General features: G+C 38.8%; 1 protein-coding gene across 6 annotated transcripts in view; it reads left to right on the top strand.

Annotated features, from left to right (window-relative positions):
- Positions 1 to 15,775, top strand: part of slc12a7b (solute carrier family 12 member 7b) — a 148,623-nt gene that overhangs the window by 90,005 nt on the left and 42,843 nt on the right. For all 6 annotated transcript variants that reach the window (XM_062021515.1, XM_062021519.1, XM_062021520.1 and 3 more), the window contains exons 3-8: positions 699 to 830; positions 4,175 to 4,321; positions 11,743 to 11,797; positions 14,026 to 14,156; positions 14,247 to 14,488; positions 14,600 to 14,811. In XM_062021515.1, coding sequence (XP_061877499.1) covers positions 699 to 830; positions 4,175 to 4,321; positions 11,743 to 11,797; positions 14,026 to 14,156; positions 14,247 to 14,488; positions 14,600 to 14,811 — 919 coding nt within the window. The remainder of the gene's footprint in view (positions 1 to 698; positions 831 to 4,174; positions 4,322 to 11,742; positions 11,798 to 14,025; positions 14,157 to 14,246; positions 14,489 to 14,599; positions 14,812 to 15,775) is intronic.

The following is a 15,775-nucleotide window of genomic DNA, read 5'->3' as shown; positions in this document are numbered from 1 at the left end:
TGTAGTTTGTCTCTTTTATCCGATTATTAATCGATTAATCGAAGTAATAATCGACAGATTAATCGATTATCAAATTAATCGTTAGTTGCAGCCCTAATATATATATATATATAAGGTAAATTATATGTATGATGCAATTCCCTGTGGACCATGTGACTTGTGGAATATTCCCTTTTTTCAGAGGTGTCTCAGGTTAACAGGACTGAATGAAAATAAAGAAATACTACTAAAGTGTACATTTTAACTGAATTTTTTTTTTAATGCATTATAATTAAAGTATAGTGTATAGCAGTACACAAATATGTAAAACAATATAACATTTCTGAAGAATTTAAATGCTTATTTCATAGTAAAGTCTCATTTTAGGCAGCGTGACATGCAAATAATGATATATTTCCGTTAGTTAATGTTGTTTGGATTAATTATTAGAATTATATTTATCACATCTGCTATGGAATCAATGTAAAATACAAATTGTTTAATTCAAATTGATTTAAAGTTAATTTTATCCTGCATTTCTATATAAAAAAATATAAAAAATTACCAATTTGTTGGAATGGAAATACGATGATGATGCATTTGCAATTTAGGACTAATAAGAAGTAAAAAAGGTTAAAGTGTTGCTGTAATTGTGCTAGTTGAAGCCTTACATCATTGAAATGGTATAATTTGATGAAATGTATTTATCATTGTTGCAGGAGGAGATGGACAGCAACCCCATGGTGTCATCGCTTCTCAATAAACTGGCAAATTACACCAATCTCACTCAGGGGGCGCAGGAACACGAGGAGGCAGATGAAGAGGAGAGTTCCAAGAAGAAAGCTGTCAAGGTGAATTACAGTGCCTCCATCTGCTCTGTGTGCAGTTAGACTCTTAAGGTGATCCTCAAAGGTTAGACCGAGGCAACCAGACCTCTCCTTGTCAGTAAATTGAAAAGGTTTCTTAAAGGCCTACGGAAATGAATTTTTTTTATTTAAACGGGGATAGCAGATCTATTCTATGTGTCATACTTGATCATTTCGCGATATTGCCATATTTTTGCTGAAAGGATTTAGTATAGAACAACGACGATAAAGATTGCAACTTTTGGTATCTGATAAAAAAAAAAGGCTTGCCCCTACCGGAAGTAGCGTGACGTAGTCAGTTGAACATATACGCAAAGTTCCCTATTGTTTACAATGATGGCCGCATGAAGTGAGAGAGATTCGGACCTAGAAAGCGACAATTTCCCCATTAATTTGAGCGAGGATGAAAGATTTGTGGATGAGTAAAGTGCAAGTGAAGGACTAGTGGGGAGTTGAAGCTATTCAGATAGGGAAGATGCTGTGAGAGGTGACCTGATATTCAGCTGGGAATGACTACAACAGTAAATAAACACAAGACATATATATACTCTATTAGCCACAACACAACCAGGCTTATATTTAATATGCCACAAATTAATCCTGCATAAAAACACCTATGTGTTTGTTATGCTAGCTCCTAGCTCCTCTGCTAGCTCCTAGCTCCATAGAACACGCCAATACAATTCAAACACCTGATCAACACACACAATCACTCAGCCCAAAAGACCATTCACCTAACCCAAGGTTCATAAAGCTTATATATTTTTAAAAAGTTACGTACGTGACGCGCACATACGGTCAAGCTATCAAATGTTTAGCAGCCAAGGCTGCATACTCACGGTACCTGATATTCAGCTGGGAATGACTACAACAGTAAATAAACACAAGACATATATTTACTCTATTAGCCACAACACAACCAGGCTTATATTTAATATGCCACAAATTAATCCTGCATAAAAACACCTGCGTGTTTATGCTAGCTCCTAGCTCCTATGCTAGCTCCTAGCTCCATAGAACACGCCAATACAATTCAAACACCTGATCAACACACACAATCACTCAGCCCAAAAGACCGTTCACCTAACCCAAGGTTCATAAAGCTCATATATTTTTAAAAAGTTACGTACGTGACGCGCACGTACGGTCAAGCTATCAAATGTTTAGCAGCCAAGGCTGCATACTCACGGTACCTGGTATTCAGCTGGGAATGACTAAAACAGTAAATAAACACAAGACATATATTTACTCTATTAGCCACAACACAACCAGGCTTATATTTAATATGCCACAAATTAATCCTGCATAAAAACACCTCAGTGTTTGTTATGCTAGCTCCTATGCTAGCTCCTAGCTCCATAGAACACGCCAATACAATTCAAACACCTGATCAACACACACAATCACTCAGCCCAAAAGACTGTTCACCTAACCCAAGGTTCATAAAGCTTATATATTTTAAAAAAGTTACGTACATACGCAAAAAAAAGTTGCGCACATACGGTCAAGCGATCAAATGTTTAGAAGCCAAAGCTGCATACTCACAGTAGCACGTCTGCGTCTTTGTCATCCAAATCAAAGTAATCCTGGTAAGAGTCTGTGTTGTCCCAGTTCTCTACAGGCGTCTGTGTCGCGAAGTCAAAAGTCCTCCTGGTTAGAGTCTCTGTTATCCGAGTTCTTCCATCTTGACTGCATCTTTCGGGAATGTAAACAAAGAAGCGCCGGCTGTGTACTGTTGTTGCTGACTACGTTCGAAAAATACGTCCATTTCGCACCGACAACTTTCTTCTTTGCTTGCTCAGCTTCTTTCTCCATAATGCAATGAACATGATTGCAACAGATTCACGAACACAGATGTCCAGAATACTGTGGAATTATGAAATGAAAACAGAGCTTTTTCGTATTGGCTTCAATGTGGAAGGCATACCCGTGTTCCCCGGGCTACGTCACGCGCATACGTCATCCGCAGAGGCGTTTCGAACCGGAAGTTTAGCGGCAAATTTAAAATGTCACTTTATAAGTTAACCCGGCCGTATTGGCATGTGTTATAATGTTAAGATTTCATCATTGATATATAAACTATCAGACTGCGTGGTCGGTAGTAGTGGGTTTCAGTAGGCCTTTAATTTCAGAAGAAGATATGCGGATTACCATGACCTGGATGACTGTGACATTCTTAAAGGAAAACTGCACTTTTTTTATTTTGTCCATAATCACAATCCTTATAAGGCAAGAACACACGTATTTACCTTTCCTGTGCATTCTAAATGGTAAAGAACTGCTTGCACAAGGCGGCTAACAATGCAGGTAATGGGGATTGACCTATTCCACCTATATAACAACGAAGGCTACATCTGTCAACTACCACTAATCATTGCAGACTTGGTAAGAGCCAACAATGTCTATTTTGGGACAAATAATGATCCAGGACTTTATCTGTTTACTCCTAAATATATGGATGATGCGCTACGAGTTTTAGAAGTTGAGTGTTACGCTGATCCAGCTATAGTGAAACTGTAAACCCTCATGTAGCACTATTATTAACATGAGAAAACATATCAATGTCCGCTTTCACTGGGATGACGACTGATTGACGGTTATATCTTTCAGCAGAAGACTTGTGTTCCCGTTTGGATGATAAATTCAACATAATCCTCTATCCTAAAAAAAAAAATGTGGGAGGAAACAAGCATTCCGCTTTGTTTTCTTAGCGACTTCGTCAAGTTAAGAGACACTATATCCACTGATTCAGTCGGCCTGCATTTTTAGCTGGTAGGGTGTAGAATTTCTAAGTTTCAAACTTTTTTAAACCCAAAGAAGATTCAGCAGCAGCAACTCTAGTAGCTAGCAAACTTCTCAGCTTGATATTAGCTTGAGGCGCTGTCACAACGCCAGAAAAGTCTTTCCCTTGTGTTAGCTCCTACAATAACAATGTTGCTACAGCTTAGTTAATATGCATATTTTTGGATATTTTTTAGGGCTTTATAGGCAGAATATAGAATCCAAATTACTTGCATTGTTAGCTGACTTGTGCGAGTGTGTTTTTACTATTTAGAACGCAAAGAAAAGTAAAAGACGTGTTCTTGTGTATAGTGAATGACAGACAGAATTATAAATATGATTTTAAGAGTCAGTTTTACTTTCAGGTGGTGTTTTTTCTACAGAGCTAACTGTTGGGCATTGTGTAATTACCGAAATGATGTTTTCTGTGTTTGACCTTTGACCCTTTTTTCGTGTCTAAAGTTGTCTTTTTTTAAAGTCAAAAGTACATCATCACAAGCGTCATCTCAAACCAAGCTTTCCTTCCATGTATTTCTCCCTTCTAACAGAGCCCTCAGATGGGGACATTCATGGGCGTCTATCTCCCCTGCATCCAGAACATTCTGGGAGTAATCCTGTTTCTTCGTCTTACCTGGATTGTGGGCACAGCTGGTATTTTAGAGTCCTTGGCCATTGTTGGCTTGTGCTGCTCGTGTGTGAGTATACTAAAGTCCAAAATACTCCTGCCAAACACTCAGAACACTACAAACCAAGGATGCTTTCATCATCTGTATTCTAAGTCCAGTTTTTGACTGCTGCAAGCAGAGGCAGTATTGTTTGAATCTCTCTTAGTTAGTGACCTGAAGAAGAACAGCATGTTGTCTACATCCACACAGACTTCTGCTGTGGCTCTGCATATTATTATTTGGACTTTACTAACATCAAAACAGAGTTCAAACCATTCCAGTGAAATATAATCAGGGATGCTCAATATTGGCTTTCTCACCAATATTTGATATCCGGGTTCCTGTTCCACACTTTGTTTACAATCCTGATATTTACAATCCAAGGGGTATTAATTTCAGACAGCAGACATACTACGCTAGCAAGCTTGTTACCCTGTTCAACATGGCACAGTTTGATGACGTCATCACTCGCTCGTCAATAGAGCTCACATAACCACGCATACTGAATATTAGACTTTTATTTGGGTGAAATTCTGATCTGATATCATTATAGTAGAAAAAATTGGTACAGGTATGATTCAACATCTAATTTTTATGGCACTTATCAAAAATCCCTAAACGTAAAATTTCAAAAGGTTAGTTTTACGCATATTTGATCAAGGACATTTAGTCAAATGTCCAAACCTACTATGTTGTTTTCTTATCAATCTGATACCAACAGGGCAAGTATTGCCAATATACTTTTTACTTGACATCATTGAATGATTTAGTGTTTTTGCCTATAATTTGTTGATCCTAATTATAATCACAATAAAAACACAGGATAAAGATTTTAGGCAAATGAACATTTGTGTCAAAAAACTTGTTTGTGAAAAGAATTGCATGGACAGGACTTACTTGTGTACAAATAAATTAATAAACAATATAAAAACAATACATCATACCATATAAGACAATGTACGGTAAGCATATCAACAAAACAATGCAATTATTTCATTTTATTAAATACAATTGTCTTAGCCAAATAGTCAATCGTGCAAAAGAAGTACATAAAAGCAAAAACTACTGTTGCTCTCATTCAAATAATTTATATTTTCCTCCAAAGTCAAAGTCTGCCTGTGTCCAAGGATTTATTCCATAAGTTTATAATACATTAGTACCTCAACTTACAGGTTCAATTGATTCCATGACTGGGTTTGTAACTCAAATATGTCCCTCAATGAAATCAATTGAAATCAGTTTCGATCTGTGTTTGGGCCTCCCAAAATATCACCATTTTATTTTGTAACATGCCTTTTAAAAAGTAAAACAAACTTTTAGAAATATTGTACTGAACATAGTATGTACTAGTGTACCAGTATCTTACAGTACATTAAACATATGTTTCTTATTGCAAGTTTGTCCTTCAATAAAATAGTGAACTTACTAGACAACTTGTCTTTTAGTTGTAAGTAAACAAACAAAAGCTCCCAATTAGTCTGCTGACGTATGCAGTAACATATTGTGTCATTTATCCATCCATCCATCCATTTTCTACCGCTTATCATTCTATTATTTTGTCAACATTATGAGGGACCAACTGTAAAAATGGATTATTAATCTACTTGTTCATTTACTGTTACTATCTGCTTCCTTTCTCTTTTAACATGTTTTATCTACACTTCCGTTGTCGTTGCATTGCTGATAGCAGCTGAGGTGCCATGGCATGCCGGCTGTGGGTGCGGGGCTGGGCCCTTATGGCCTTTAGCCGGATGGGATGCCTGGTGGGTGGTGAGCGGGGGGGCCAGAACGTGCGGGATGGGTTGCGGGGTTTGGTGGCGCTGGGCACAGGTGGCGACCAGGCCTGTTTTTTTTTTTTTTTTAGAGAGGGGTTAGTGGAGTGCATGTAGGTGGGATCTACGGGCATGCTTGGGGCGGTCGGACTGATGGTGGGTTGGCTTGTGTGTCTGCTGCGTGCTGAGTTGCAGGTCATTTTCTTCCCCACCCGTGGAGGCTGCGTACTGTTCGCCTCTCGGTGGCGGTCCCTGGAGCCGTATGGACCTGTGGCGCTGGTCGTGGTTGGCGTTGGCATGTTTGGTTGGCCGGGGTGGATGTCCAATGGCTCGATTGGCTGGGCTGTGGATGGAGTTGGGGTCAGTAGAGGGTGCTGGCTGTCTGGGGGTATTGTAGCCGCTGTTTCTGCTGTCGTTTTTTTGCAGTTTGGGCGCCCGTGGCTGCTGGGTCCGGTGCGGGACGGTGGCAAATGTTGTGACGTGTGGCAGCGCGTGCACGTGGTGGTTGGCAAACACGGCGGCTTCGTTCTCATTTGTTGTCGTGTTGGTTGGCTTGTTGGGTGTTGGCCCGGGCCTGCCCCTGCGGTCTTCCCGTCCAGTTGCGGGAGTCTCTGGGCCCCTCGAGATGGGGCATCCCGCCTTTCTGCCCGCGTGTGGTGTGGTCTCTCGCTGGCTTGGTGGCTGGCTGTCCCCTGCTTCTCCCATGCCTTGTTTTCTGCCGGGCACATCTGTCTATGGCCTGCTGCTGGCCCTTCCGGGCGGCAGGGTGGGCCCCGACTCTGGGGTTCCCAGTTCCCTAGGCGCAGCACCTGCTGTTATGGATTGTGCTCTCTGGGTGGCTGGGGCCGTACTTTGACTTCTACACATACTGGGAGACAAATATATTGTACATACAAATACACATATATACTCACAATACACACAATTATTCATACATATATATCTGTACATACATACACGCACACATAGGTACCTACGCTCCCACATACATACACAAATACAGTACATACCTACACACTCAAAGTTCATATATCCACACGCACATTCACTGTAGAAACATACATACCGGTATACACATACTGTGCATATACAAGCACATATGCATACATGCAGTGACCCATATAATCATGTTTCATCACACATATATTTACGTTGTTCCCCTCGGGGAGACTAAGTCACACACGGCACACTGACAAAGCTTAACCTATTGCTATTATAACAATCTATAAGGTTAATACAGTTCGCTTCTCTTTCTTCCCCTCCAATGATCTGCTATCTTTTGTATTTAAAGTTATTACATATACCTGTATGCATTGTTACATTTGAAACAATGGTATTGTTGATAATAGAGGTAATTATTGTTATTATTCATTATCAATAGTGCTATTTCTATTGGTATTTGTATTGCTCCATTTGTAGTGTAATAATCCATCCATTCTCTACCGCTTGTCCCATACGGGGTCGCGGGGGGTGCTGAAGCCTATCCCAGCTGCACATGGCCGGAAGGCGGGCTACACTCTGGAAAAGTCGCTACCTCATCGCAGGGCCAACATAGATCGACGGACAACATTCACACTCACATTCACACACTGGCAACGCTAAATTGGCCCTAATCAACCTATCCCCAGGTGCATGTTTATTGTCATTGTGTTATTAATATTCACTTCACTAACTGCTTCTTTGCTATCACTTTTTGTATCATATTTGTACATGTATTTGCTGATGCTGTTCTGTTGTTGTTGTGGTTGTTATTATTATTGTTGTTTGTTGTTGTCTCTGTCTTATTCCACTTTTGTCCCCGCAATTTCCCCGTCTTCCTTTTTTTCCTTTCTCTTTCTCTTTCTATCCCCTATCCCCTATCTATCCCGGCTGCGTCAAATAATAATATAAATCCATTTAATAAAGTCAAATACAAATAGGCAACAAGAGAGTATCCCAGAATTTTTTATTTTTTTTTTAAGTACAGCTGATTTTGGCATCTACATCAACAATATGATTTGCCTGAGAAGCTGGACAGGACAAAAAAAACAGAATGGTTTGTTTCTCTGATTCCAACATCTGCATTTTCTCTTTTGCACTAACCTTCTTAGTTCTGATGGTTGGAGGACAGGATTGTGTCAATCTCTGGCTGTAAACTGTGGACACAAGCTGGTAACACAAATAAGGCTCAAAACCTAAAGCAAACAAAAAGACGACAGACAGCTCATCTGATATTATCTGTCAATTGAGGTACCACTGTATATATAAATATAACAATATCCATAATCTGAACATCACAACAACTCAACAAATATAAAATTAACAAAATACTGAAAAATATCAATTTAGTCAGATAGTGATACTACCCCTGATATCGATTATTTCGATATTTAGATTGGTCCGCTTACCCATAATCCTTGTAGAAACTAATCTTAGAGCTGACCTCAGTCTTGACCTGTGAAGCATTTGTGTTTCATCAGGATATGTACATTGAAGTGATAGAGCAGTCAATTGCAAGATTACGTAATGTAATGTGTGTGTGTGTGTGTGTGTGTGTGTGTGTGTGTGTGTGTGTGTGTGTGTGTGTGTGTGTGTGCAGTAATGAAGCACCAGCATTTCCACTGCTTAACATGTAATCCGTCCATCTGCAAAGTGTCATAGTGCGATGTTGGCTCTCACACACTGCTGATATTTGACAATCCGCAGCCAGACAATGGATTACTTCATATTAATCAGTGAAAGTACAGGCAGGAACCTTGAGCAACATCTCAGATGAATGCTTTTTACTTCCTTCCTTATCATGAAATACTACACACACACACACACACACACACACACACACACACACACACACACACACACACACACACACACACAAACAAACACACACACAGAGAGAAAGTAATGTCTTACATTTTTCTATAGATCATATCATGTCTATGTTCAATAAGACTGATCTGTAAACCACAGAATGTTATGGATTCATCAGAGATTGAAGTCACCATTAAACTCTGCTGAAGCAGAAGCTGCCATTACTTATATTAAGTGCATTTGAAAGGTTCTTTGCTGCATCACTGCTTTTACATAATAAGTGGACTCGGCTTAGTCAGATTAATGTTCATTTTGACTGCTTGGATCACATCTGACTGTGCAGATGATCCAAATTGTATATTCGCTCTGAGTTCAAAGTTTGTGCACCAAAGGTCTACTAACCTCCAGCAGTAAACGCAAATGTTAAATCTTGAAACGATATGCTGTAGTTTTTCTTCAATAATGTTCGAACACATTTTCAACAATCCACACGACGGTTGATAGATCAAGAAAATTGGTTAGAATCTTTTTTTTTCTAGTCATAATTTGCTCAGCCACTTTATTGTCTGGCAGAAATATAGTAGTTAAATTATTATTAAATGTTTATATTCCAGTTGCACCAAACAGAAACAGGATGTGGCTCAAATGGAATACTTGAATGACCGTTTCAATTTCCACACCCACATACTTACCGGGCCTCGATCGATATCGGTATTGGCCTCTTTTTATCGTTTTTTTCCTCTTGTTTTAGTATTGATCATAAGTAGTAATATTCACCTTTATTTTCACAATTTTAAATGAAACAATAATCTAACAATGCCTTTTTTGATCCAACGGGCCCATTTATAACCGGTTATTTTGACTCCGATGCAGTCGCGCCTCTCTGCCTTAAGCATTGTCCCTCCCACTGCGTTATCTGATTGGTCACGCAAACCCAGCATAGGTAGGAGGCAGGGCCAATCAAAAGCCAAGCTCTTTTGCAGAGTTTTCAGGTTGTATAGATGTGTCCAAGGTATGTAGAAATATGAAAATTGTAATAAACATCCCAGTCCTCTACATGTCACAACTAATAGCAACATTACTATGAGCAGAATACCGTAAAAACTTAATGGACATAATAAGGGGCTGCTCTGCTTGCTCGTTTTAAGTCGACGTGTCTGTGAATCAAAATATCAATATACTGTAGAAACAGTCCATTAGAGTAGAAGCATGTTTGTGTGGTTGAGAGAGAGATTTACAAAACCTAAGTTCAGTCTAGTTTTATTGCAGGGACACACGAAAAGGGTAGAGAATAGTTTGTGCAACACGAGACGATGCAGAACAGCAAAGCACAGTTGTGCGGGATTTGTAGATTTAGATAATTATGTACATTTTGATGATCTGTACATTACGTTTTGTACTTTATATCAAAATATAAAGTACATAAAGTATAAAATGGTCTGTCAACACTTGAGAATTTGGAATAATGTCATCATCACGCCGTCCCCATTCTGTGTACTGAAGTTGTCTTCCAAAGTTTCTTTTAAAAAAAAGAGTAGTATAGAGAGGTTCAAGACATAATGGAAGTGCATCATATAACCCTAGATCAACTACATGGTGTTGAATAGTATATCATATTGCTGATATTCTTTAGGGAAGTATTTATTTATTTAAAACAATGTTTAACATTATAAGAAGTGCAACTGTGCCAAGGAACTCCTGTACTTTTTATTTGTTTTATATAAACATGCTTTAGGCATTCTAACAATGTTAACCCTGTAACACCCCTTGTTGTGTTAGAATTTGTAATAGTATTATTCAAAATGTTGACGCTAATACGTCATTTCTACTGTAACTGAATATTGGCTTCAAAAATCAAATATTGGTCTCCTTCCCTACTAATAATCAATACCGGTATCCTTAAAAACCATATCGGTCGATCTCTTATACTTACCCTTCACATTGTGTCCTATGTACCAGTGGTGGCTTCTCTAAGACTGCAAGGGAAGACCTCAAATGTTAAAAAAAGTGGTCATTCAGTTTACATTTCAATGACTAATTATGCACTAGAACGTGTTCTAGTTTTGTTTAGAGAGACACACTAAGGACATTGTTCAACAATCATCACTAAATATTTACTTGTACATGTTACAGTAGTTTTGCAATCACTGCTCTGTACTAAATATACAATTCATGTTACAGTTTAGTTTGTGATGAACTTATATACCTCCTGCAACTTTCCCAAGTTTATTATTAAACTATTGTTTATTTCTGGTCAAGTAGACATGAAAAAGTCACGTAGCTGCTTTGGATTTCCATGGAAGTGAGAGGTAAAATTAACAGCTAATTGGCTTTACTCCAGCTTTTCTGCCATTTTAAACCGGATGTCCAGCAAAGAACCGGAGGTTTATCCCAGTCAGGGATAGTCACAGATTTTCCCTGACGGTGTTGTCTACTCCTCCTTGCTTTTCTTTTTGTTTCCCATTGTCTCACCTTCATGCTTTCTCTTCTTTTGTGTCAGTTCAAGTTCATGTCCGTGTTCTCTTGTGCTCTGTCCTTCCTTAATCTCCTCATTGAGAAGTGCTTAGATAACCGGCTGCTGAAACTTCAGTATCCATAATGATTGATTTCACAGAAAAGCTTGTATCCATGACCAATCCAACAGACTTAAGAACTTAAGCCTTTAAGACACATTTTAATAGGCTAAACCTTGCCTTCACCCACTCAAGTAACAGAATTATACAAGTACGTTGTATGGAAATTGTGTTGTTGTTGATGCTAAAAATGTTATTAATATGTTGCAAACGTGACAGTTCAGTCAAAGTCACTAGTTTATGATTGATGGCACACACACAAGAGTTTAGTTTGTGGTGTTTGATGTTGATGGTTTTGTTTCTGTTGTCCTTTCAGACCATGCTGACCGCAATATCCATGAGTGCCATTGCCACCAATGGTGTTGTGCCAGGTACTCTATGATGCTTTGTTACTCATGCACTTACTGTACATCCTCACATAACGACCTCTGCTCTGTTAGTCTTCGTCGCTGGGTGCAAACAAACACCTGTGGCCTGCTAGACAGTTTTCAGTTTCCGGTTAAAAGTTTTAAATGTCGGTTTCGATTATTTTTTTATTAATCCCCCAGCCCTACTAATGCTTATAATACTTATTTTTCTAGATTATTGAATGATTATGGCAATCTAGCATCTGCTGCTCGTTGAGAAGAGTGATATGTGCTTTCATGCTTTCATGTTAGTCTCCAAAAGTCTCCAATGAGACAAACATTTTTTTTTGCTGTCAGTCACTTTTTTGAAAAAGACAATTTAGAGGGGTCTGAAACAAAGTGGCTAAATTGTCAACACTGATTCCCCCTGCTACTTCTCCTTCTGATATGTAAATACAAACATTCCTTTTACACTATTTGAGAAAACTGTATTTTTTATATAATATGCCTATCTTCCTGATATGTGTACTGTTTTTCAATCACATACATACCTCAGTATTAGGGTCACAATTTGGTATCTACCACAGTTTTAGGGTCCCCATTTAATGCGTACTTCAGTATTAGGGTCACTGTATAGTACGTACCTCAGTATTAGGGTCACGGTTTGGTAAGTACCACAATATTAGGGTCCCGATTTAGTACGCACCTCAGTATTAGGGTCACAGTTAAGTACGTATCTCAGTGTTGGGTAACGGTTTTCTATTTACCTCAATATTAGGGTCACGGTTTGGTAAGTACCACAGTATTAGGGTCACGGTTTAGTAGGTACCTCAGTATTAGGGTCACAGTCTAGTACGTACCTCAGTATTAGGATCAAGATTAAGTACGTACCTCAGTATTGTGGTCACGGTTCGGTAAGTACCTCAGTATTAGGGTCACGGTTTAGTAGGTACCTCAATATTAGGGTCTCGGTTTTGTGCGTACCTCAGTATAAGGATCACGGTTTAGTGCGTACCTCAGTATTAGGGTCACAGTCTAGTACGTACCTCAGTATTAGGCTCAAGATTAAGTACGTACCTCAGTATTGTGGTCACGGTTCGGTAAGTACCTCCGTATTAGGGTCACGGTTTAGTAGGTACCTCAATATTAGGGTCACGGTTTCGTGCGTACCTCAGTATAAGGATCACGGTTTAGTGCGTACCTCAGTATTAGGGTCACAGTCTAGTACGTACCTCAGTATTAGGGTCAAGATTAAGTACGTACCTCAGTATTGTGGTCACGGTTCGGTAAGTACCTCAGTATTAGGGTCACGGTTTAGTACCCTAATACTGACCATATTAGGGTCACAGTTTAGTACCTACCTCAGAATTAGGGTCACCGTTTCGTGCATACCTCTGTACAGTAAGAAAAGAAAGAGTCAAAACATAGAACTGCTTACATTTTTAGCTTTAATGAATTTCCAAATGAAACCTAATTAACTACAAACTGCTTCCAAATTTATTGTCGAATTAGTACAATTGTCAAATAAAAATATAGAACTGAGAGATACAAGGGCCATCTTGATAAATTTTGTACATTAAAGATGGATAAGGATAGGTCAATATACTGTAATATAAATGGTAAATGGGTTGTACTTGTATAGCGCTATAAGCTGTGTAAGCTCTGCTTTATAGATGACAAAGCAAATTGGTGTAATATATGAGTATAGCTCATCAAAAATGAATTCATTTTATTTTTATATTATGCTGAGAACCAATAAAAAACAAGCTTCAGACACTTTTTGTTTTATTTTTATTAAAGTATAGGATACAGTTAAAGTGCAACAGTAAGAGTTTAAAGAGTGTGAAGGATTGTTTAATTTTTTAGTAAGACCAAGTTCCTCACTGGTTGAAGTGCACTGTTAAAATTTCCAGTGTGTAGCGTTGTTTCAATCTCTACTGAACAATGGCAAAACTGTAAACCGCTGTATTTATCTTCTACTTGTCTTTGTTTGCATAATTATTTGTGTTCCTAAACCAAACTTTTAATGACGAAGAAGTCTTTAGCTCTTAAAATCTAAGTAGCAAATTGCACTGCAATTGTTTTCCTAGTAGACGCTGGAGCTATCATGCACACACACACACTTTGCAAAATGAGTTGCAAAAGACAAAAAAACATTGTGAAAAGTAAAGTATTGTACTGCATACAGCTTCATGTGTAGTTGTGACTACTTTTGTGCTGAAAGCTCACTGCTTTTGTCTTTTGTTCCCCAGCTGGGGGCTCCTACTATATGATCTCTAGATCACTTGGTCCTGAGTTTGGTGGAGCTGTGGGCCTTTGCTTTTATCTGGGTACGACATTTGCTGGCTCAATGTACATCCTGGGTACTATAGAGATTCTACTGGTGAGGAAACACACAAATAATAAAGTCCTGGTCCACTTCCTTTTATTGCTTAAAAAGTGGAACCTAAAGTATGGATTTGATCTCCTTCAGACTTACATCGTGCCTAAGGCGGCCATCTTTGTGGCAGAAAAGAAGGAGGATCAGGTGGAGGCCCTCCTGAACAACATGCGTGTTTACGGCACATGCTGCCTTACACTTATGTCTGTGGTCGTCTTTGTGGGAGTCAAATATGTCAACAAGCTTGCTCTCGTATTCCTGGCTTGTGTCTTTCTGTCCATCCTCTCCATCTACGCTGGAGTCATCAAAACCATCTTTGAACCACCTGACTTCCCGTGGGTCCAGTATACATCATTGACTGTATAGTTGCAGCCAAATATTATCATAGAGTACACATTGTAATGGCCATAAATTGAATGATAACTGTCTTCCCTCCTTCTTCATAGTGTTTGCATGTTGGGGAATCGCACCCTGCAGAACCACAACTTTGACAAATGTCTTAAGACTGACATAATCGATAATGTGACCGTTATTACCCAGCTGTGGAAGTTGTTCTGTGAGGGTCCTGAGCTCAATGCTACCTGCAACGAATATTTCCAGAACAACAACGTAACCAAGATCCAAGGCATCCCTGGACTTACAAGTGGAGTCATTTCAGGTTTGACCCAACATTCACGAAATATATTGTATTGTACAAGTAGATCACAGCCAACCGCAGGATGACCAGTGATCTAAGACCACTAACATTCCAGCATACAAACAGACTGATGTCATGAATACATTGAGAATCGTAACGACGCCTTTTAAATTTACTAAGGTCTGACATGTTTAGTAACTTTACCAGTGGAAGTAGCTCGACGAAGAGAGCGGTGCGTAACTGGCAACCTGGATGTGACACACTCTTTCTAATTGGTCAAACGGTGGAGGGCGGGGAATCGAAATTAAAACAATAACAATATTTCTTGGCTGTAAATCTAATTTTGAAATGAGCATATCCCGGCTGAACTACCGTTATCAGCAGTGTTGGGTTAGTTACTGAAAACCAGTAACTAGTTACAGTTACTAGTTACTTTATTTCAAAAGTAACTCAGTTACTAACTCAGTTACTTACACCAAAAAGTAATGCGTTACTGTGAAAAGTAACTATTTAGTTACTTCTTTTTTTTCTTCTTTTTCTTTTTAAGGCTCCCATTATGCCCTTTTAGCCTTAATTTCAGTACTGCACTGGAGAATAATACAATCTGTTGATCAACTTGACATACATTTGCATCACTGAACTCCGAAAGCAATGTGGTCTACATACAACACACAAAGACAAAGATATGTTTCAAAGGGCCAATTTATTTCAGGCCAGAACAAATTGACAAAAACTATTTTAAATAGCTGCAACATAATGGCACTTTAACTTTAACTTTAAGTAGATAGGATCTTTGATCCAAGACACAACTTACATTTAACTAAAATGTTATTTTCTTTGTGCTCGACAAAAGAAAAGTATTGAGAATGTATCCATGTTAAGAAACTCGACTTCTGGCTTCGCCATGATGTCTTGTTAGTTGTTATGAGAGTAGCGTATGTGTGTGTGTGTGTGTGTGTGTGTGTGTGTGTGTGTGTGTGTGTGT

Source organism: Entelurus aequoreus, linkage group LG15 (genome assembly GCF_033978785.1).
Source record: "Entelurus aequoreus isolate RoL-2023_Sb linkage group LG15, RoL_Eaeq_v1.1, whole genome shotgun sequence".
NCBI lineage: Eukaryota > Metazoa > Chordata > Actinopteri > Syngnathiformes > Syngnathidae > Entelurus > Entelurus aequoreus.
Note: the sequence above shows the minus strand (reverse complement) of the source record. Positions and strands in the feature narration are given on the sequence as shown.